The following is a 25,747-nucleotide window of genomic DNA, read 5'->3' on the forward strand; positions in this document are numbered from 1 at the left end:
TCACCGGTAGCCAATCTCATAGCTCCCAATGACCTTGATGGCATCAAAGTGAGAGAATGGTGGACTGCTATCTCATGATCATGAATATTCAAAACTGGCATTACTGTCTGAAACAGTGTAACTTGTACGGTCGTTTTTTTTGTGTGTGTGTGTGTGTGTGTGTGTGTGTGTGTGTGTGTGTGTGTGTGTGTGTACAAAAGTCCAAAGAATTATCGGGGAGGACCTTCACCCACTTTCCACATATTAAATTGAGTTATGTTTAAGTATGTGTGTTGTTTTAGTCGAATGCTTTGCAGGGTTAAAAGCGCTGCTACTTCCGTATGAGGCTGGAGGAATTTAGTAGTTAATGAAGTAGTAGCTTCATTAGATTAAGTATGAAACTCCTTATTTCATATCATACAGTGAATAATGTGAAATATAAGGCATTTTATTGGACCATTTTCATTAATACACTGACAATTTTTTTTTTTTAATCTGCATGATTCACATTCGAGTATACAGAATGAAAATTAAAATCAATGTACTGCATTTCGTGCATTTCAAAATACAGATATCACATAACAGCTGGAATATTATTTATCGAAGCTGGGTAGAATATTTAAAAAAAAAAAAAAATGAGCATCCCTGCTAATAGACAAAAAAAAGTTTTGTTTAATAATACAATAAAGAAAGCAGGTTTAATAATTGAAAAAAGATCTATAACAGACTATCTAGGTAAGGCTTTCTTCTACGAACGATGTCTGAGAGATTTAATATTTAAAAAAAAAATGAATGAATAATAAAGTTTCGTAGCTACCTGTGAATTACAAAACACACTAGTAGTCAAACAAAACAATAAAAAATTAGAGGTAGCTTGTGTTATAAACTTCTTTCCCCAACCCACTTTTTTTTTTTTTGTGGTCACGATGCCGAACATTAACGACACTTCACTCTGCGCAGATAGCTTCTTGCATTTTTTCATGCGGAAAGCTGCTTGGAAATATTTTTGAAAGAACAAAAGGCGTTAAGTTTCACAATGAATGCGAGAGAAGAGGCTTACAGCGCTTTTTAATATTTTCATTAAGAAAGAAACTTGCATCCAAGCACAAAAAAAAAAAAAAAAAAACGAGCTACAAACCGGAACACTTCATTAGAGATTAATTTCTCTGCATAGATGTTCATCCAACTAAGTTCCCAAGCTTGAAATTTCACTGAAATATTTACTTCGAGTGTTCCAAGTATGAACTATTAGAAATACAAGTTATATTTTCAAGAAAGAATTTATTTCATTTTAAAGAATGAAAGTATATTCAAGATTTTGTGTGTTCGAAACGTGGAAATACGGCATACAATTTTTCCAGAAATTATTCGGAAAAACACAAATAATCATCTTAAAAATAAAATAAAGCAATAACAAATCTTTATTAATTGATGCTGCATTATTATTATTTCGTTTAATCTACAAATCACAAGCGTCGAGAATACTCTGATTTGAAAAAATTATATCATTAATCAATGATACAAGAAGAGGCAAAGCAATGATCAACTAAAAACATGTAGTAATATTTAACCATCCATAATACTCCCCTTCATTTAATTAGGCTTAGTGGACTGTTATGGTTAGGTAACTTGGTTTCTATCAAGTCTACGTTGGTTAATGATAGGGTAGTTAATCCTGTCTGTCTTCATTGTTATGCAGTGACAATTTGCAATAGTGATGATCCAGACGATCTCCAGGAACGCTAAGTATTACTGCACCAGCTAGGTTCACAGTACTTTCTCGATATCACAATTTAAAATTACCATCATCTGACTTATTTACCCGTAAACATTGTCGCTGATGTAGGAAAAATATGTTGAAAGGGAGGGGGGGGGGGAATAAAAGAAACTTGAGAAACAGTAGGAACCTCCGGGGGATCCTGAAGGATTTAATCTAAAATCTGGTGCTGCTATGGATATGTTGTCCTAGACAGGATTTGAATGTGAATCTTTTCGACCAAGTGGGGATAGTGATGACAACCGACTGGAACTGAAAACGCCTGCACTCGATATTTTTCAGATTAATTGTATTCATCTATAGTACATGAATTATTTTAATAGTACTGTTTTTTTTCTACAAAGAGCTATGATAACATATTAAAAAAAAAATAAGAGTTTCATATTCGGAACACATATTTTAATGCTATAAAAAATAATATAATATAAAATAAAACTATGTTCGGAAAGTAAGAAAAAAAAATTTTTTTTCTGCTATGCTTTTAGACAGCGTATTCCATCTACTAGTACGTAATGGAGTATAATAATCTGAGGGTACCCACTCCAAATTATAGCGTGCACCAGGCTTTCCTATTCCTGTAGCCCTCTTCATGCTTCGACAATACTCCGTCATGCCGAAACCCATCAGATAAACTATCAACCTATTGATCTTCACGATAATGATGGGAAATGAGCCGAAGCAAAGAAAGAAAAACACTCATAGTTTCCTTTCGATTTTATTGAAAAAAAAAAAAAAAAAGATTCAAGCAGCCGTCAGACCTTAGGAGTCGATGGACTTTACGTCGAAAATTTGCTTTATTATACAGATTATTTGACCAAAATCAAGACCACGCTTTGGGGCCTGATAAAAATCACAAAATCCGACCGTGTGCTATAGAATACTGTCACGATGCCTCGTTTTAAAGAAATAGCTTTCAATAAACCTATTCGAAGGTATTATATTCAACAGCGTTTAATAAATCTATCAAATGCTATTTCATGTCATACATACATTAATAACTAGAATCGCAGGAGGAAAAACAGTTTGCTTGTTGCTAGTAAAGTATATTTATTACTTGCTAGATTGTACTATTGCGCCGTTTAATTTATTAATTTCTGGGTTATCGCATACGCTCTATGATCCACAAACATTAAATTAGTGGTTTGTCGTTTGCGTGTGTTTGAGTTTTGTTTTGTTGTTACAGTCACATCAAAGGTGATATTTGAAAAAAATGAGGCCCTATCCAAATGTTTAAAGACTGGCTGTAAAGAACGCGTGCAACTTGCCATATATATATATATATATATATATATATATATATATATATATATATATATATGTGTTACCGCTAAAGTGCGAAAACCGTTAATGTGCACATTACCTAGCTAATCTGCAGATTAACTGATTTGCTCCGTTAACGTGCGGAATCAAGGGTTTTCCGCATTTTACCTAGGTAATGTGCATATTAACGGCTTCCGTATCGTTAAAGTTCAAAAGTTTGTTTCTCTCATTTCCTTTCCCTACTCCTTCCCCCCTCTCCCTCCACTTTTAGTTTGGTTTTTTAATAAGTAAACATAATTTTATCATATGTTTTTTTTTCTTAATTGTAATAATATTTTAAACCGTTTGATTCCTTGTATTATATTAATTGATTGATGATTGATTCTATCAACTAATTTGTTGATTGTTTGATTGTATTAACTTGATTCTTTAGATATCAAAAAATAAATAAATAACATTATCTTAATTTAAACATACAGAAACGTTGCTGTTGTTCCAGCAAAGATCTTATTTTCACTTTAACGAGTGCCTAGTAGGTAATGTGCAGATTACCTAGGTAATTTGCAGATTACCTACGTAATTTGAGAAATGAAACAATTTGCCGCACATTAACGGATCACCGTAGTTAATCTGCACAATACCTAGATAATCTGCAGAATAACTGATTTCTGCACTTTAGCGGTAACATATATACACACACACACATATATATATATACACACACGTACACACACACACACACACACACACACATACATACATATACATATATTTTTTTTTAAATTGCAACACTTAGCGGTTTTTTTTTTTTTTTTTTTTGGTTCCACAAGCTTAAACTGAAGCACAAAGGAAGAAAAGTTCAGAAAATTTCCGAAAAAGACCGAACTCTAATTTTGAAATAGAAATTATTTCAGAAACCGTGAGGGATAGTAATAATTATGATGTGCACTTAACAATCTTGTGCTTAGAGTCTATTAACTCTAATTCTTTAACTTAAACATCGACTTGATGCTTTGAATCCTCTCAAAAAATCCTTAATGTTATTACTGGTAATGGTGATGGATGGACTAATGTTCCAACTGATGTAACTACTCGTGATGAAAGCAATTTTTTTAGCACTTCTAACAACATACCATCATTTGAGCAAAAGGTATCAAACGATGCTCTTTATATAAAAAAAAAATATATATAAAAAAAATAAAAAAAATTATATATATATATATATATATATTTATTTTTTTTTTAATTAAGAATTTTGGAAATTAATAGCATAATAAACCAACAGTGGAATACAAAAATACTAAAATGAACTTATGTCCCAGATATAGTAATGCAACGAAAACAAGCATAAATACATTATCTTATCAAAAATATGCAGACACATGCTCATCCCAACTCTCGATCCGATATGAAAGGCACTGATAGAGTTGGTCGGCCCTTTCCTACTACAACATCCTTTATTCTTCTGGGCTTTCCACTAGATTCCCTTACAGAATAACATCGGTGAAGTCGGTCAGTGATGTTGGATGATTCCACTTCGTCCCACGGTTGTTCGATGGTTGAGATCAGGGTTCAGTGCAGACCATTCAAGCTCTTCAACAACCATCTCATCAAATCATTCTTGCACAGACCTCGCTTTATGGACGGGAACATTGTCATGTTGATACAGGGATATGTCTTCACCACACTGCTGCCATAAAGTTGGTAGCTAGCACAGAATTGTCTAGATTTTCATTATACGCAGCAGTGTTAAGATTTCCCGTTAATGGAACTAGGAGGAGACATCCTAACAATGAAAAACAACCACCGAACATGATGCCTTCTCCCTGACATCTGCCAAACCAAGGCTAGTCTGTTGAACTACCAGATAGTGAAGCGTGACTCATCTCTCCAGAATCCAATGGTGGCGAGATTTACACCACGCCATCCAATGTTTGACGCTGCCCTTGCTGATATGAGACTTATATGAGGCTGCGCGGCCATTGTGTTGCAGCTGTCCCGATCAACTGCAGGTCACGATCGTGCTGTTACTGCTCCAAGGCATTTCCACATCGCAATAAAATCACTTACAGTTGATCGGAACAGCTGCAGCACAGCAGAAATTACCCAAAGTAAATTGTTTTAAATGTGACATCCTATGATAATGCCATATAGAAAGTCATCAACCTCTTCAGTATGACCCACGCTATGTTCATATTTATCTATGAAGCTTGCAAGACCGTGTGCTTCTTTTAATGCCTGTATAAGCCATGTTTGTAATATATACTGTATAGCCATATCCAAGAATATGAAAGGGTGTCAGGATATTTTTGATCAAAGTGTACTTAATGTAAATTAACACATTGTACATTTTCTATGCCGTTTCTTTGTTAACTGGAAATCTGATACATTACTTTCATAAACTTGCTCAATTACAAATGCTATATCCTTAATGCTTTTTGAGTGCGTAGAAGCAAGTCAAATATTATACTGCAGAGGTACTGAAGTGTGTTATGGGGACAGACTGGTGTTGCATCCGTGAATTTAGCAACAAAGTTATTTCTCAAGAAAGGACGAATTTCTTAGCCTGTAAAAGTTGAGTACGCCACATAGGCAAAGACCTAAAACTTTGTTAGACACATGTGGAATGTGTTGACATTCTTACATTATAAACACGAATTGAAAGAACGTATTAGCTAAGTTAATAGATGCATGTTACATAGAATTTGGTCGGAATTTTGAAAACGAGCTGGGTAATTTTTTGTAAAATTCTTGTAACTTGTCATATTTGAAATAAAAATTTGTCTTTGCTAAATGGTTTGAGTGCTTACTATCCCAGAAATGTCTTCACAGAATTGTACGGTAACCAAATTATAGAAAGACAAACCTGGACAACAGTTTATCGAAAAGACAAACGGGGAGAAACCGGCGGTCAATCTCAGGTCGGCCGCTGCGAGATACAGAAAATTTTGTTCCACCAAGATCGCATATCATTTCGTGTTGTTATATTTTATTTTCTTAAAACTGAATTCCTTTTGTAAAGAGTAATAAAATTTAGCTTTTCATTTAGAAGCCATATCGTGCATCGCGAGAAGGTAACATTCAGCTGATTTAGCTCAAATTGTTGCGCATGCGTATATGCTCGGACGACGGTGCCATTTAATAGAAATAAGGAAATTAACTGGTGTCGAATTGTAAGAAAGCAAAACGTAAATGTTACTGCACTGGTGTCCAAAACCCGGAATTTGCGGTTGCAATATTGCAACCGCAAATTCCAATGAATCAGCTTGTGGTAATTTGTATAACTGACAATTTCGAGTAGAAAACGGTGCGCTCGATTCGAAAATTCGAATCGACAGCAAACAGATCATTTGGTAACACTCGACAGGATAAAAGGCTGCGCAAAGGGAATTTGTGTTTGAAGGAAACTCTTTTCGTTAAGGAATAAAATTGCAAACTTGGATATCTTGTTAAATGTCTCAAAGATAGGTAATTTCACGCGGGGAAAAAATATTGGAAAGCTTGAAGAAGGCTGCAGAATTACTGATATTGCCAGAAAGTTTGGAATCTCACATAGTGTGTTATCCAGGCTCCGAGCAGGCGTTTCAAACCAATGAAATGTGTTCCAGATGCTTGCTAAGAGGTCGTCCTCGCTCTACCACGGAGCATGAGGACAGATTTTTGGTTATAACATCAAAACGTAATCGACGCACCACGGCAGGTCAGCTTGCAAGTCTGTTCACTCAAGCACAGGTACGCGGATATTTCGGTAAACCGTGGCAAGACAGCTGGGTAAGAGACACCAATGGGCTAATATATTCTTTACATTAGTCTTTCCTCCAATTCTAGACGACACTTGATCTGGCGTGAAAGTAGTACTGCTTTCAGTAGTACAATAGCGAGAATGTTCTTGAAAGGGATAGATATGGCGGGTCATGGTGTGGGAAGGCATTATGCTTAATGGACACACCGAGCTACAAGTGCTGGAAAAAGGGACAACGACTGGTGAACGATATTGCAATGAAGTTCTTCAACATCACGTTCGATTGTTCCGTGGTACTGTAGGCGAAGAATTCATTTATCGTACACGAGTAGTGGAGATACTTCTAGAGACAAAGGATTCGAATCCAGTGACCAGCACGCTCCCCAGATCTTAATCCCATAGAACACGTTTGGGACGCAATAGGGAGACTCATTGCTGCTCGAAATTCTCCTCCAGAAAACAAACAAGGCCTTACCTTCTGCCAGTTTTACTCAAGAACTCCCTAATCACTTTGTGTTAAGCATGGTACAACGTTGTAAGAGCTGTATCTCAGTTCGAGGTGGACATATCCCATATTGACATGTCTCTCCGCCTAGTTTTCTGTAAACACTGTACATTAACCCCTTAATTTGGATAAAATTTTGAAATTTATAACACATTTTTGTGTCATAATTTATTAGTATGCTGGCAATAAACGTATGTCCACATTTTCGGCTGCAATGAAATTTTTTTCTTATACAGGTAAAATGTAATTCATCCTTAGCTTTTGGACACTAGTGTATTTTCCTGTTTATCATTTATTTCTTGTATTTAATACAATCGAGGGCTATTCGTGGGCAATTCGAGAAAGCCCACGTTTTTAATTATACATCCAAAAACCGGAGCATAATTGGTATCTTTTGGGACAAATGATCCGAAACCGGTACTGTCCCGTTCAAACCGGGAAGTATACGCACAATACAGAAGTGTTTTGTAATTGGTTAGATACCCTAAATATCTAGCTAAATAGCAAGTTTCAAACGCTAAAACTGAACATATGTCATACCTAACTGAAATTATAATTTTTTTTTTCTTTTAAACTAATTAAAAACAGTAATAACGAACTATGTTCCTTCGTTGAATTATTCAATCCTTTCCTTTAATATCAAATGAAAGCAATCTTCATTGTGCATAGTTTACCTGAAGGCATAATAAATAGCTCATCCTTTCATTCGAGTTACGAAAGATTCGATTAAAACCAGTTTTTTTATTTTCTTTTTCATTCTTGCTTCCTTTGCTACAGGGACATATAAACGTTCATCAAATGTCTTCTAATCATTAAGTGAAAGAGTGTGTCTAGACCACGATGCAGAACCGGTCATTTTCCCCGCAAGTTCGAATCACGTGATCTACAGAATGGCAATTCCGAGTCCTCTCCCCCCCCCCCTTCTTTCAGATTACAGTACTGATCTCCTGACTCGGAAATACTGGGTGGGGGGGAAGCAATTTTTGGAAATTCGTAATAGTCTAAGCGCTTCCCAAACTGTGGGTCGCGGCCCCCTTGAGAGTCAAAATGGTTTAAGACTAAGTAGATTTTTTTTATCTTAAAAGAAACGTATTTAATTTTTATTATTTCTATTTTGTTTGTTTTTTTATATTTTAATGGAAAAAAATTACACATCGGTGTTGGTTCACAAATTTTGCTTTCTGCGTATTTCGCAGAAAGCAAAATGTGGCATGTCAAACGTGTATGTAAGATGCTAAAAGTGTAATATTTGCATTTGATTTTTGCAATATTCGCTGTGTATGTTTTGTATTGAATATAAATACAATAAATATTATAATAATTTCGATGGAGGACGTGAAATATTTTAATTTTTCCAAAGGAGCCTTTACATCCATAAGTTTGGGAAGCACTGCTCTAAGCATTATTAGCTGTCAAAGTTCTGCAATTTCTTTCTCGTGCTTTAGTGACAACCTTCATGTTTGTCATTCTTAATTCGATATTACAATACTGTTTAATTCTTTAAGCAGTTTAGTTTTACTTAAAATGTCAATAACCAGGTTATAACAAGATTGGGTTAGGAATAACTCAGAAATCGAGCCAAATCGGCATTAAGTACTAAAAATAATAATAATAAATAAATAAAAATTAGAATTGCAACTTATTTCCACCAGAATATATTTAAAGGTTAAGCTTTGAGATTGCCCAAATTCCAAAGTAAAACCACCTACTCTGAAGCCGTGTTATGTAACAAAGATTCTCACTTTTCCAAAATTATGTCTCCAGTGAAATAGAGAATGCCGACTTGTGCTATAAGAAAATCATTCTGAAATTTGTTGTGGCTGCGACTATTTGTGAATTTAAGAGATCTACGGAAAAGTATTCTAATATTATCTTTAGGTTTGTTATCCGCCTAAAAGGATAGACTGTTTCCTTTTAAACCCAGATGCGTATGTTGCAAAGCAAATTTTGCTTACATTATATATTTAATTTAAAAAACTAAGGTAAATTCATCTCTTGTCACATTTATATTTAACTGCACTTATTGTAATATATCCATGGACTTACGTTGCCATGTGGGAAAGTTTCTCCTTTATATAATTCTAGACTGCCAGGAAAAAAAAAAAAAAGTTATAGATTTGATTCTAGTTGTCGAATAGGAAAACTTTTTTATGCTTTTTTTTGGAGGGGGGGGTTGTAGAGTTAGTCGATCCTTGGGATGCAAGGTTAGGGTTTCTTTCTCGGAAACTTAGGATTTAATCGAGCAACACTGAAATATCAACCGCATAAACTCATCATCTCAGACCTAAATCTTAACCGTACAAGTTAAGGTTTAGAAACACGAGCTGACGACAGCTATCTGCGAATAATCCCCGATGCCTTCAAAATTGGTGGTAGCTTGGCTATCGGTGACGACTAAGGTAGAAACTAGCTACCCACCGATTTTTAAAAATGAATTCTGGCTGTTTCCTTTAGAGAATAAAAAAAGCGTTAGAAGACGACATTAGAATTCATGAATTTGGTTTTATTGTAATGATATAATTTAATTTTTTATTTAACTTAAAAAATTGCAGAAAGGGAGCCCAAGCTCCTAAAAATTTGCAGTTCGAACCTTTCTGCGAACACAAATCTGCATGAAAGTGTATAAGTGTATAAGCTAAGTTTTTTTAAAGATAAAAATGAAGATCCGAATACAGTGGCTCACTCAGGAGTAGACGATTAGAGAATATACACTACGCACTGCATACGACCTATGACTGAGCACCTGCAGTGATCGCCAATACATGATACCCGTGATCTCATCTGGCCCGGCTCGGGCAAACGAAGTAGCGCTCGGTCCGCCCGAGCACTACTTAGTTCGCCTTGCATTCACAGTGGCCGTGATTCCCGAGAGCTATAGGGTATTCCCATCTTATGTGACCGCTAATTCATAAGTAGTATAGAAATAGAAGACACGACATAACATAAACTTAAAAAAATGAATTTTAATTAGGAAAAGATTTTTGGAAAATTTTCTAGTGTTTTTTCCTTTTTCTTTTGGGGGGACAGGGTCCCTTTCCGCCCCCTAGGTGCGCCACTGTCCGAATGAATTGTGTCCATCGATTAGGTTTAACTAATAGAGTTTGAATTTTTTTTTTTTTCTATGTGTGGTTCCCACCCACGCAAGGACATTTAGTAAACTTATAGTACATTTGTATCGTGGGTGGGCTAAGAATCTCCCCCCGTTTTTATCAATTATATATTTGTACACACACACACACACACAAAGGAAATATATGTATAATTTTTTAAAATTTATTTTTACACAGCCAGAATCCTTGCTCTAGAGACCAAACATGGAATAAGTGGGGGAGGGGGTCTCACACCGGGCGATGAAATTCATCTCCGATTGCCCCCTTGACCAATACACTGCTGCTGTGGGTGCTGCTGGACTACCTGTTCATTGGTTTCTTTCCTCGTTTTATAACCCCCTCCCCGGCAGGGGGACAACTGAGTTGGTAGTAGGGTCGCAGATGCCCATTCCACATAATTAGAGGGACAATCACAAATATCCATGCAGTTGGCGGGATTCGAACCCGCAATCTCTTGGCTGGAAAGCGGATACGCTAACCACTCGCCCCCAACCAGGCCGGTCTGAGTTTTGTTTATACTATGAAGCATTACCATGAGTAGTAACTAGAACTGAGTGTAAAGAATACAGTGTTTTTAGGAAGGGCAGAAGAGAAGAGGGAGTACTGCTGGCGATATTGGATAATTTATGTCCATTTAGGGTGAAAACTCATGTAAGCAATAATAAATGTCCCGTGCAGAAGTGAGTTTCAGCCTATCTGGTGTGAAGTCGAGGCAAACAGAATAAAATATATGGTGGGGGGGGGGGGGTTCTTACAGACCTGGTAGTTCAGCAGCTGGCGATGATGGAATGTATCGCTAGTTTAAACTTATGTGTACTAAATGAGCGATTATTATTGTTGATTTAAATTGCCCAAACACTGATTGTGTAGAAGAGAAATCTCATGATAGGAATGAAGGATAATTTATTGAGCTTTCACAAGCTAACCTTCTCACGCATCATATGAAAGAAGGAACTTGAGGTCAAAGAGTTAGATTAGATCATAGGTTACATGATGAACTACAAGGCTGGAAATTATGACAACATCGGGAGACTATTTTTGGTCCCATGGTATCGGTTACTGAATGGGAAAGATATCAATAGCATAAGGGAATCTTTGAAAAAAAAAGTGATCAAATGAGGCAGTATCTGAATGTATCCCTACAGTTCGAACAATAAATAGGATGAGAGTGAAATGGATGTGAAATCTTAAGTAAGAGCGCCATAAGAATAAGATGATGTGGAAGAAATATCGTGAGAATAAGAGTGAAACTGCAGGACAGAAAAGTTATGAGTATTGTGCAGGAATCAAGTTGGAGTATGAAAAAAAAAAAAAAAAGCCGTGCAGGCTAAAGACAAGCAGAAAGAATTTTATCTCAGTATGCTGGAAGAAAAATCGAATGAGCAAGAAACTATACACTTACTAGCAGTGACCATCGACTGTTAACAACTTTGAATTTGAGTTAGTTTTCCCATGAATTTTTTTTTTTTAATCTAGATTTTCAAATCCTTATGTGATATACCAGCGGTGACCAAAACCAGACTCGTTAGCCACATGCAGCTCGGGAGGTTATTCGTTGCGGCTGTCGAGACAATATAATAACCCATTTTGAAACCCATGACCAAATTGGTGCCCAGCAATTCATACGCGGGTCAAAGCCTTATATAATACAACCAGAACATCCTTACGTCTACACGTCAATGTCCTTCGTATCACTGCCATAATCCACTGGGCTGTCTTCACAATTTTAGTCATGTTTACCCGAAAGTTTAGGTATTTGTCCATAATCACTCTAAGATCCCTCATTTCCTTGATATTCCCACCAACTGTATACTACACATCCCATCTTTGCTTCCTAAATTTTAAAAAATTACACTTTGCAACACTAACTGTTAACCTTACTCACTTTCCTGTTCATCCAATACATTCAACTCCTCTTGAATAACCACATCCACACATAATTAGTATAATATATCTTTCATCATCTTTCTTTTATTTACCTTAAGTTTTACATAAAGCAAGCAGAGCGACAATGGAGTCAATGAGTAAAATTTACAAGTGAGGTGGTTATTTTTCGCCATAGAGTCCTATTTTGTGCAAGTATGTAAATTTTCTTGACAGTTAGCGGGTTGTTGAGAGATATGATATGACTAATATATTGATAAAACTGTTGTCTAGGTCTTCCCTTCCCTCTTTTGCCGATTGCTCCTTATCATAGAGGAGCGCCTCATGATAAGGAGCAATCGGGTGCTTCAGCTGATTTCCAATCCAGTCCAATTGAGACTGTTGTATGATCAATGGTAGAGGAATTTGATTGGTTTCTAAGAGAACTCTATCGTTGGAGATTCTATCTCTCCATGTATATCCAAGAATTTTTCTAAGACATATGGTTCCAAATCTGTTAATGAGATTTGGACTATTTGCTGTAGAGATGGTCCAAGTTTGGGATGCATATAGAAAAATAGCGCGTGCTGTGGCTTTAAAAAGTATAATTTTGGTTTCCAAGCAGACGAGAGAGGATTTCCATATGGGAGTCATAGTACCAAAGACTGCTAGTGCCTTTTGTTTTCGGACTTTTATATAGTATTCAGTGTCCATGATATAAGAGCCAAGATATTTGAAGGTGTGTCCATTTTGGATTTTGTAGTTAAGGTGATATAAAGAACCCTCAGCCAAAATGGGCAGAACTTTAGTTTTGAAAAAATTAATTTTTAATCCCACCGTGTTGGTGAGGATAATAAGTTCGTCCAGATGCCGTTGAGCTGTGTTGTAATCTGGATCAAGTAAGACGATATCATCTGCATAGATGAGTTCTTGCAACTTGGCACGTTCTTGATTGAAGTGTAATTCAATGCCAAAATGCGAGTTAGTTTGTTCAAAGATGTAATCCAAGGCGATAATAAAGAAGAAGGGAGCGAGAACGTCCCCTTGCAAGACTCCTGTAGAGATAAGAAATGGGTCAGTTAACATTCCATCGACTAGGATTTGTGCTTGAAACTCTTTGTTGGGAACCTATATTGCCTTAATGATTTTGTCTGGTATGCCATAATGGGACAGAATTTCAGAGTCTAGATCTGTTAATATTGGCAAAAGCTTTGGTAAAGTCGATGAAGGTAAGAACGACAGGTAGCTGTTTATTCCTGGAGCCTTCTATCAGCCTTCTAATACAATGGATTTGTTCTATAGTACTTCCCCTGAGGAATCCCGCTTGGCTTTTCTTGAGAAGGGAGTGAAGGAATGATTGAATCCTGTTTAATCACATTCGATTGTAAACTTTTAAAGCGGTGGAGATCAGGCTAATTCCTCTCTAGTTTGTCATTTTGGTCTGAGAACCTTTCTTTGTGATGGGAAGGATGTATCCTCTGGTCCAATCTGCTGGAGCAATTCCAGTATTTAGTACAATGTTACAGATGTTCAAAAGTAATGCGTTTAGCGTATTGCCTCCATAGATGAGGGGCTTCAGGAGCAATAATGTCAGGTCCTGGAACTTTTTTGTTTGGTTTTAGTTGTCCTACAGCACTTCTTAGTTAACCTAGAGTGAAGTTAGTTGTGTGTATCACTAGTAAAGATTGGTTTATATGTGAAGCGGTATAGGTGGGAAAGGTATGAACCGTGTGGTCAGCATTTAGTAATCCATGAAAATATGCTCTCCATTCCGTGAGAAGTTCCGCTGTGGTTTGGAAGACTTCTCCGTTTTCCCTGACCTCTCCGCTAGCGTTTTTGGTTGTGGCTTTTTTTTTTTTTTTTTTTTTTTAAACAGCTGGTTGACTTTTTGAAAAACATTTTTTTTGATTTCCTGCACGATTCTCTCTTTCCAAATCAAGGCATATGGCGTTTACAAATTGTTCACGGTCAGCCTTAAATTGATTGGTGATAGCATGTTGTATGTGTTAGGTTTAGAATTGTATTGACAGATATGTTGTTTGACGATCTGATTTCTCGTGTGTCTGAGTTCTACTGTCGAGGGGCTGACCCAGTCGATTTTCTGCGTTTTTGGCTATTGCCCAGCACTTTCTGGGCAAAGTATTGAATAGTTTCATAAAATATGTTGTAGAGGGAATAGATCCGAGTACATTCCAAATTTCGTTGTTCTATTTCCTTTGCTATTTGTTCCTGAAAGGCTATTGATGGATCGGTAAGGTGCTGCCAATTGTAGGAATGTTTTCTTAATTTGCTCGAATTTGTGGACCGAAGAATTAATTTTATATGAGCACTAAGGTTTCTGTGATCGGATCCCAGTTCTACTGCACTATACGCTTGATAGTTTTTAATGGAACGGATCCACTTTCTTCTTACAAATATGTGATCTATCTATGCTTTGGCTCCTGCTGGGTGTTGCTAGGTTCAGATTCTTCCTTCATGAGAAAATCTTGATTGAATAGTGATGAGGTCGTATATCAGAGAAAGATTGCCGAATCTAGAGAAATTTCTCTAGATTCTTCTCATATCAATAACAGCCTAAGTTTCAATCTCTCTGACGTACACGTTACCTCTGTTCAATATTGGCACACTCGCAACAGCGCGTAGTATACGTTTGTTTGGAACTCAAGCTCGCTTTTTGTTTTCAAACACGCTACTGTCTTTTTTGTACTTGTTCTGTTATTACAATTTTAAGTCTCTGTAATTCTTTATATATTTCTTTGATTGTGATACCTGAAGATGTTGATCTATTCAACGAAACTACTAGTATCTTTTCAAATATACCATGTCAACTTTTTTCTCTCGGTATCAGTCATTAAAGCTTTTTCATATATATATATATATATATATATATATATATATATATATATATATATATATATATATATATATATATATATAATACACACAGTTTGTATGAGCTGTGGTGGAATAACATCAGGAGGAGTGTTTGAACAAATAGAATACTAAATTCAGCGCGCGCACTAAAACAAGCAAACAAACAATCCGGTAAAACAAGTACATGAAAGAGCAAACAACTACTTTAATTAAAGTAAGGCGTAAGCAAATGAGAAAACAAGCAAAATTACGCTGTCAAGAACGCTACAGTGAAAGATAGGTATGGTGTAATGTTCTTGACGTAATTGCATGCTGATACGCAATTACTAAATATTTTGAAATATATTTATATATAAAAATGCTGTGTTTGAAAGTGTGAGCAAGAATATTCCCTCGGTGCCGTATAAAAGTATGCATGTTTTTATACGATTTATTAGTAATTATTTTACTTCTCTCCGAAATAATAATAATATATATTAGTATTATTATTTCACACAGTGCTTGGAAAGAAGTTAAAAGACACCATTGTGTGAGGAACAAAGAGCCATGGCGCCCACCTTAATAAGGTGGGCGCCATGGCTGTTTGTTCTCATTTCGCTGCGATGACTTCAGCAATCCTACGCAGAATACTTTTCACAACCATACGATAGCGATCAAATAGAATTTTGGACCATTCTTTCTGTAAGCATGTAATGAGGTGCCGGAGTGTTATGAGGAGGACGTCCCTTGACCTCACAAGACGCTCCAGTTCATCCCACAGATGTTCAATGGTGTTGAGATCAAGGTTCTATGGAGGACAGCTAAGTGTGGTAGCGGCGTTGATTCATGTTCACAAACCACAGTTACAACAGCAGCCTAATGACACAGTGCATTGTCTTGCTGAAAGAGACAATGGTCAGTTCCGTAGAATCGCCACAAAGTACGAAGCATTACATTGTCGAGAACGTTCAGATATCTCTCGTAGTTCAATGTTCGTGGCATCACAAACATAGGTCCAAGGTCAAACCCGGAAAAATAGGACCATACTATCACACCGCCACCTCCGAATTTCATACTTGGGGTTACGCATTCCGGCAGGAGGCGTTCACTGGGCATCCACCACACCCACACCCATCCAGTCATCTACTCGGTAGAGGGTGCAGCGTGATTCGTCGCTCAATAACACAGCTTTCCAAAGTTCCATGTCCCACTGCAGACGCTCTTTGCACTACTGAAGACGACGCTGCATGTTGGTTCGGGTAATGTGGGGCTTGCATATTGCGGTCCTACTATGGAAATCCATGTTGTGTGCCTTCGCTTATGAATGTTGTGCGGATTCGGGTTCCAATCGATGCCCGGAAACCGACATTCAACGTGTCAGTCGATGAATGGTGGTTTTTACGTTACCCTTCATAACACTCTACGGTCACGTTCGGTGAATGTGGTCGGTCGTCCACTAGGGGTAGTACTTGCCGATGACTCTCTGCGCTTCCATCTCAGTATGGTATCAGTGATTGTTGACCTAGGATTGCCTAATTTGTCAACAATTTCCGAATAGACTTGATGCAACGTGGCATCCTATCACAACGCCTCTTTCAAATTCCATCAGTTCCCTTCTCGCAGCCATTTCAGCAGGACACAGTTACACTCGATTAGGAGCATCGTATTCTTCCAATTTACGTGTATACTGGCTACAAACACCTGACTCGTTACACTGCACGATGCACCTTGTCCGTTGACTTCTTTCCAAGCAGTGTCTGGCATACTAATTAGATATTTTAAACAGTTTTAAAAGATTTTTTAAAATTCTAGGAAAGCACAGAATGTACATTTTAAAATGTTAATATGATAATGTTAGAATTATATTATGAAATGTTCTCACTAATAGTCTCAATCGATGGCATAAGTTATGTGTGCTGAAGGGTTCTTTTATAAGTAGCATAAAACACTAATCAGTCATTTTTTTAAAAAAATATTGCCCGATCCACTGTGTTATCCTACCCATTTCTTAATATTTTGAGTTAAAATTCTGTGACGATGTTCTACTTACTCCCAGATGAAACAAACAAATTTTGGACCCACCTCTTTCAGGACATCTTATTTAAAGAATACTTCATGTTCTTTTTTAATAGAAAATAGAGCTCATATAATTTGATTAAAACAAATTATACATTAGCTAGGCTATCGCTTGAATAATGGTGGAAGCACGGACTATTGTATGTAGCCATTACGAGAACAAACAAATGGAAACAACTAAATTTTGGTTGAAAAGAAGGAAAATCCAAGTTTTATGACCAGAGTTTTCAGGGATTATTGCAATAATATAGCTGTTAAATGACGATAATGTGATGACACCGAAAACTGAAGATTAATAGTATAAAAGTAATACGGATAATATATAGGTCACAAATGGACTGTGAACAGATTAGGTCACCTGGTTTTCAAAAGGATGAGGAGATATTGAAAATGTCCAGGGAGGATTGACTAAGGTGGTTTCTTGTCACTAGAATGTTGAGTATGAAGACAGATTGAGGAAATGCAAATTGCAGAGACTAGTGGAGGAGTGTGGGGGTTATGACTGAGACATAAGTTATTAAGGGGTTGTTACCAGATTAATGTGGATGTTGTTTTACATAGAATGGGAAAAAACAAAGGAAAAACAAGAAGTCATTCTTGAAAGCTGTATAAGTAAGGAGGGTGTGAGCAAAGAGGTGAGGAACAGATTTTTTTTTTTTTTTGCACTGAGAGTGGTGGGTGATTGGAATGCATTGCCTGAGTCTTGTGAATGCGGAGACAGGGAATATACAGTATTTAAGGCACGGTATGATAAACTCTGTGTAATAGTGAGACCTCTCGTGATGAGTCACTTGACTCCATGAAGGTCTGATGATGATAACAATTTGGTTGAAATTTAAAACTCAATCTCATTAAAATGTTTCACATGTGATGATCAGGAACGTATTTTAAATGGCATTTTTTGAGAATATTAAGAATAATTAATACGTATTATAATGATATTAAAGTTAAAATAATTATGTGCATAATTTGTTTTATATTATCACAACAATTCAGTCGAAGGTGAGTTAGCCGATCTCATACGGAGGTAGCTGGGTTTCTCAAGGAAACTCGGGTTTTTCATCCCGCATACAGACAAATCGGCCCTTCAGAACACACGCAATTTACAGATAGAATACCAGTTATGGTGGTGGTGGGCGGTAGATGGCGTTGATTCGTAGTAGAGGTTCGGTGTAGTGGTTGAGACAGTTGTAGGTATCCTCCCGCGATGAGTGTTCGGACTCCTTGGAGGTGTCAGGAATAATAATAATAATTACAATCATGTTCGTTTTGTTTTGAGAAGACACTTATAAACCACAAGTAATATCATCCTCTTCTGTTAAATTTGTTATTATTAGTGGGATTTATTAGTTACGTAATTTAAGAGGATTTGTTATGGGATCGTTGCTAAAAGAGGGGACATCCACATATCTAAAAAACAGCGTTTCATAATTTACGAACGAGCATTAAGATCACTTTATGCATTAAAACTCATTTAAAAAAAAATAATAAGATGCGTGCACAGAGTTGGGATCTCCACAGAGAGAGAGAGAGAGATCACAAGGTCAGCAATACGTGGACGAAAAAGGAAACAAGGGAGAAGCTTGAAAAGGAGACTGTATCAATTTCCAACTTAAACAAAATGAGTTATTTGATAAACAAAAACATGCCATGTTTCTTTTAAAGGAAAAGAATGGAGTTTTAACTTAATTCTCCGCGCATTCAACCCAGTACATTCCAGATTTCAATCAATATACCTTCGCACCTATAACTGGAATGCTGCTGATATCCTTGTTACTTCTATTTTACAAAATCCAGTCGATTTAAGGTTTAACCAACTCAACTAAAATTTTTATTTTTATATCACATTGCATCGATAATCTAAAACAGTGTATGAATTTTGATTAGCAGGAGATAAATATATAAACTAATTAGCGGAGGGTGGGGGGGAGAAGACCTAATAAAGATTTCAAATAAAATAATGCATCGGTGAACTCCTGTGACGTGATGAGATTAAAATTGAACTTTCTGTATACAATATTAATAAATCCAAAATCTAACATACTGCAAAAGATTAAATAAATGCTATTCAAAAGGTAATTTCTGTTCGCTTTTGTGTCATTAACTCATTTTATCTCAAGTTTAAAATATGTCATGATAATCCCTCACTGTTATCACAAACAGCGACGTTCGCTCGCATAACATGTACGTTTTCTTAGCACAATGCTACCAAAAATATGCGACAGAGAGCAACTATATGTGTTGTTATAATGGCGATATGTAAAATGGTGGATAAAGCTATTTAATCTAAGCCAAACTTAAGATTGGGATATATTTGTACGGAATCTATATTAAAAGTTTCATAAAATCCATCAAGAACACCAACAATATTTCAAGTTTTATAGGTGAACATTTTAATGATACCTTCACTGGAAAAATAAATAAATAAATAAAATAAAAACAAATCCTTTACTAAAGTTTAACCCATCATAAAGAAATCCTGTAAATGATATTTTACTACTAAAATAAACAAAAAAATAAAATAAAGATTAATAAAATAAAATAAATAATTTTATGGAAAGCATGAAGCTGTCCAGCAACGGTCTTCTCGAAAAAAAAAAAAAATCTAAAAAAAAAATGGATTGACAGTCAAAAACACATCCCATAAAGAAGGAGAGTTGGCAACCTTGGACACTCACGTGACTTAAACAGGATACGCTTTGTTGTTCATCGAGGATTACACAAGTCCTTATAATAACCATTTCTTGCAATGGCAGATCACTATTTATAGCATGGTGCAGGCTCAGATCGCAACGTGCGAGCTGTATATACCTACATGTTCAAACAGGCTAAGCTATCTTCTGATTAATTACAATTGAAAAATGCGAATCTTAATCTAGGCATTTTACATGTAACATTTGGGAATGCGATTTTTGACAAAGTGTAACTTAGTTTAGGCTGTCGTGTTTCTTTACTCGCATGAAAATATATGGCCCTTTAATTTTTATTTATTATTACTTTTTATGACTAAGTGAAATCTGCTGTGGTGAGTTATGCCACCACAAATAAATTCAAAAATGCCGTTGTTTTTTAACATGCACTGATCTCAACTGTATTGTGAAAACAGAGCTGAAGTTTTAATTAGCAGAAGTGACTGTAAGTGGTAGTTATATGGACTGCGCGAAGGGTGAAGCAACTGCCTCACAACGACCGACTCTTGCAAAAAGCAAATCTTTAGAAAAGGAGCGTCCTAAACGATACATTTGTTACCTAAGGCGATATTTTCCTCGAGTTAAAAACATCTAATCTTTGGACAAAATAATTAAATAAGAAACTATGAATTGTGGGCTTCCACATGACATCCATAATGTGCAGTAGAGAGAGAGACAGGTGGTCTCCCGTGTCTGTAGATATGCGTGTTCACGGGACTGGTTTGCCTGTTTTTAAAGGACGAAACACGCGAGTATTTGGGAGAAATAACCCTCCACCTCCGTATGAGATCGGCTAACGCAACATTTGAATGAAAATAGCCTGATAAAGATTCCTGGCGTCACAAATGGGATTCGGACCACAATTTTTTCCAACCAAAGGACTCATGTATACCAACTGGACTATGGAGAATGTATATTCGTAATACGCACCAATAAAATAAACAGCATCTGGATGATATAATGATTTCATATAAAAGAATAACCCAAGTTAAATGGCACTATATTTGAATTCGTATCAATGCAATTTATATGCCGAGTGAAACCCACACATAGAAATAATAATAATAATATATAAATAAAATAAAATAAATACTTACCGCATTTAATTATAATGAGCCTTGCAATGACAAAATTAGTGATAGTTAATTCAAGTTTATTATTTAGATATATTCTCTTCTGTAGCGTACCAAGACGGAGCCAGGGGGCCCTTACTCAAAGAAAAAGGGGGGGAAAAACTAGAAAAATTTCCAAAAATCTTTTCCTAATTAAATTTTTTTTTTTTTTTAAATTTATGTTGTGTTGGGTCTTCTATTTCTATACTACTAATGAATTAGCGATCATTGCAGATGCTCAGTCATTGGTCGTATGCGATGCGTAGTGTGTATTCTCAAATCGTTTGCTCGACTCTCCCCCCCCCCCATCAAGATTGAATCCTGAGCGCGCTACTGATTCTCTTTATATATATATATATATATATATATATATATATTTTTTTTTTTTTTTTTAAGTTGGTTAGAATTTATATCCTTTCGTAAAAGGAAGTAATTAACTGTATTCAAATTATATTCAAAAGAAACGTGTCTTTATTCGCTTTACACTAATATAAAAAGAGTGGTTTGAACGCTTTGTAACATAACATAACAAAACAAAAGTTTAATGCAAGTTCGACTATCACAAAGCATTGTTCGTCGGAGAAAGATCCAGTATATGTAATATTTACGATATATAATAATAAGCACCTCGAGGGAGTCAGGGACTCTTCGAGGGAGAGTAATAACTGACCTTAACATAACTGCAAACCAAATATAAATAAGTGAATAAAATAACATCGTAGATATTATCTAATCAGAATTTTCTCAGTATTTAAAAAAATCGCTAAATAATAATAATAATAATAATAGCAATAATATCGAGTAAGATAATATTATCTTCCTTACAAAATAATTCAATTAACAACTTACTTGTATCTCTTGAATTAGTTCGGTTTCATCCAATAGAACGATTTTGCAATGGTGATTTCTTGTTTTCTTACTAAAACACCCCATGCTACAGATTCACTTTCCCAAGAAAGCTCTAAAAAAACAAGTTCTTATGCTTCGTTAGCTGTATAATGCTATTTCTTGTAACGCTATAATGGAATGTTCACCATTATTTACACTCCTTAATGTCGAAGCAAAATCAACGGAGGTCACGACACTTTTTAGTTAGCAGCACACAGTTGTCATTCCAAGTAATAGTCAGTGATAAAGAACTCAGGTAAAGTTTAAAGTCTAGCAAGTGAACTTTTGGTGAATTAATAGCCGCTCGCATTTACATTAACTTCTTTCTCCACTTACTTGAACTTCTTCAATAGTGTTCGAAGTTAGCACTCAAACGCAACAGAGTTGGCTGACCCTTTTAAGTTGGGGTACTTCGATTGGATTGTGTTCAGGTATTTCATATAGACCACTTACTCAGAACGTTCACTTTTACAGCCAATCAAAAGCACAGAGTAAAAACTATGCTGCCATCTATGAAGGAAAATAAAAACTGCTTTAATTTTATTCACATATGAGCCTGAATTGGCAAAACGTTGTACAAGATAAGAAATGACAATTGCTTATATAACCCTGTTTAATTCTATTTATGAAAAATCTATAGAATAAAAATATAAAAGATCGGTTAATGCATTTTATTCCACAGAGGAAGTAGGTGGAGCTGTTTTACTTCTAACTTTTGAAGAGAGTGAGCAGATTGAAGAAAAGACTTTTCCGTTTTATTTTGTACTTCACGAAGCTTACATATACTCTAGGAAAGATTGTTTATTGTAATAATATTATGTTAGTGATATTTACAACGCAATACTGCTCCATATCACGACACAGTGATCAAGTATTTGGTTTGAAAAGAATTTTGCATGATTGCAGCGGCCAGTACGAAGTTTCCATCTAAAAATACTAGACCATATGTGAGATAAGCTGGAACACAAAATTAGTGCTCAGCCAAGAGAGAGAAAAAAAAAAACATCATTAGTTGAACTTACTAATAATGGTGTAGCAAAACATCATAGAATATCTAGTGTAACAGAATATCACAAATTTTAACTAGAAATCTGTAGACAGTCTTTCCTCAACGATGCTATTATGAAGGCGGGACACGATATAATTTCTGTCAATAAAGAAATTTTGTTTATATTGTATCTGCATATGTGCCACGACATTTGGTAAAATAGTGTTTATCATTTGGTATAGGATTGACATTTTTCTTTTCTTCCTTAAAACGAATTAATTGTATAGGACTCGATACAACAGCCTTTGTTCAAAAGCACTAACTAATAAAAATAAATAAATAAAATAATTATTTTTAGTTAGCTTGCATGAAAAATCGAAGTCCAAGCGATGGTAAAGGTCATCGTCATATTATTGTTAGCCAAGCAAAACAAACGCAATTTTTATAACATTTTTATATTTTTATTTTTTACATTATTTATTTTATTTTATATTTTAAAGAAATAACATTAAAAAAAATTCATTACATTGAAGCTTAAACTCATTAACAAAAAGAAAAAGAAAAAAAAAAGCAAGAATCCAGGATTATAAGCAATCCTTAACTTAACAAGACAAAATAGTGAAGAGAGGAATCTTTATATGAACTTTTTCAATTGATGGTGAGTTAGCCGATTTCATACGGTAATAGCAAGATTTTTTTTTCCAAAAAAAAAAAAAAAAACTTCGGGAGAAAAAAATCAAGTTTTGGGTTTTTCCTGCATAAAAGCTAATCGGCCAGGAGAACATACCTACAATTTAATGACAAAAATACAATTGGTGGTGGTGGTTAGCAGTAGATGACGTTGTGTGTGAATGGGAGTAGTAATATCGCGTGCAGTTGGAGAATTAAGTAGTTCAGAAGGTAAGTTATGCAGTGGAATAGAACAGAGTGCCCTCTGCCGATATATTCTTGGGCTTCTTGGAGGTATCACCTGACTACATTTGACTATATTTTAAAATTTGCTATCTGAAATTTGTCATAAACAAATTATTCCAAAATTACCAAATTGTCATGCAAAAATAAGCGTTGAAAATATATCTATATATACCTGACTTCTATTTTTTTCACAATGAGAGGAATTTTTATGTGGGCTTTTGCAAACCGATGGCAAATTAGATGATCTCATACAGATGTAGCAGTATTCTATCTCGAAACTAGGGTTTTTCATTACACACACAAGCAAACTGGCCAGCAAAGACAAGCAATTTGTTGAGGAAAAACAGTATTGTGGCATTAGAAAAAAGACAAGCAATTTGTTGAGGAAAAACAGTATTGTGGAATTAGAAAACTCTGTTTTTTTTGGGGGGGGGGTCGTTTAATATGCTGTGGCGTAGTGTACAGATAGCCGTGTTGTGTGTTGCTGAAAGTTTAAGTAATCTAAACGGAGATTAAATGGGGTGGACTGATCTTCCACGATGATTCCTTGGCCTCGTTAGATGTGTCACGTGATTATAATATAAACAGCAAAATATTTACGATCTGCACATTCTCGAAATGTGATTTACATGCATAGAAAGTTACATCCAATTTGGCAATTAAATTTATGAACTACGTTATAAAACTGAAATATTCTAATATGGTTAATGTTGATTTATAAATAAAAAAATAAATAAATAAATTTATTTATTTATTTATAAAAACATTAAACAAATTAGAATATTTCATTTTTAAAAATAAATTATTAAAAGGCCTCTGTAATCCTAGATAGGGTTAAAAAAGGCCTCGCCTGCTCACTATAAGGAATAAAAGGTATTGAATATATTTTTTTAAAATTTGTAGTACTGTGGAAATGTCTTTGCATCCGTAGTTAGACCACCCAAAGAAAGACGTTCTAAATTCTAGTTGCCAACTATGGGAAACATTTTCGAAGCCTTTCTTCACGCAGTTATTCTATCTCTGGCATGGTCAAGTGTGTTTTTACTCCAGGAAACACGGATTTTTCATTCTACAAACTCAAGAAAAGCGACTACAGATCCACATTATTTTGAAAAAATAATATGTTGCATTAGGGTTAGGGTTAGGAATCATGAGATGGCAGCACTTGTCTGGTGCATTTCCTCCACTGGACGCCATTAACATTACTGACAATGTTGGGCTAGTTATCTCTAATTGGCTAAGGATGAAAATTTACTGCAGCTGTCTCCAAAAGTTAAATATCGCTAAAATGACCTTACTTAGGGAATAAAAAGCATCATCGGATTTATTTACTTTTTATAAAAATAAACGTCCATGCGGTTAGCCGCGTGGCTATGTGCTTAGCAACCGTATGCTTGGATTCGGATATTTCGGAGCTTAGGATCTTTCTCAGACATAACCAAATTAACTGGTCTTGGGCATGGATTGCAGGGTTTTTCTCCCAATTTTATCTGGGGTTTTTTCTTCCCGAAAACAGGCAAACCGGCCTTGAGAACATAATGCTTATACAGATATAAGGATACACTGGGAGGCATAGGGCTAACCCCCTTATCCTCATGTAACGCTTGTAGTTACAAAGAATAGAATCCCTTGACACCATAAAGGTAAAAGAGGGAAAGAAAGAAAGAATAAAAATAAACCCTCTAATGCATTTTATTCACTGAAGAGAATAGAGAAGGTGATTTTCAGGCTTATCCAAAGCCTATCAGAAATTTCATTGGAACCCAGGAAAGAGAGTACAGCAGACAAGTATCTCTATTGTGTGCTTCATAAGCCTAATGCTGCATACTGTTTGAAATGGTCTGAACTCTATGCATGCTTTTGTTCAGTTGAGAGGATCAAAATACTGTCTTTTGCTAAAAAGCAACTAATTCAGAAAATTGTCTTTAAAAAAGGATATAAGTTGGATATAAGTTGCTGACCAGAGGGATATAAATATCCTTCTGGTCA

The 25,747-nt window shown here is 35.6% G+C and overlaps 1 protein-coding gene across 1 annotated transcript in view; it reads right to left on the reverse strand.

Moving 5' to 3' along the window:
• Nucleotides 1-21,900, reverse strand: part of LOC150098108 (band 4.1-like protein 4) — a 637,189-nt gene extending 615,289 nt beyond the window's left edge. The window contains exon 1 of the mRNA XM_090406685.1: nucleotides 21,817-21,900. Within this exon, the coding sequence (XP_090262811.1) occupies nucleotides 21,817-21,900 (84 nt within the window). The remainder of the gene's footprint in view (nucleotides 1-21,816) is intronic.
• Nucleotides 21,901-25,747: the final 3,847 nt, after the last annotated feature.

This window comes from Typopeltis vanoorti, chromosome 16 (assembly GCF_054136105.1).
Source record: "Typopeltis vanoorti isolate ZY-2024b chromosome 16, IOZ_Tvanoo_1.0, whole genome shotgun sequence".
NCBI classification, from domain to species: domain Eukaryota; kingdom Metazoa; phylum Arthropoda; class Arachnida; order Uropygi; family Thelyphonidae; genus Typopeltis; species Typopeltis vanoorti.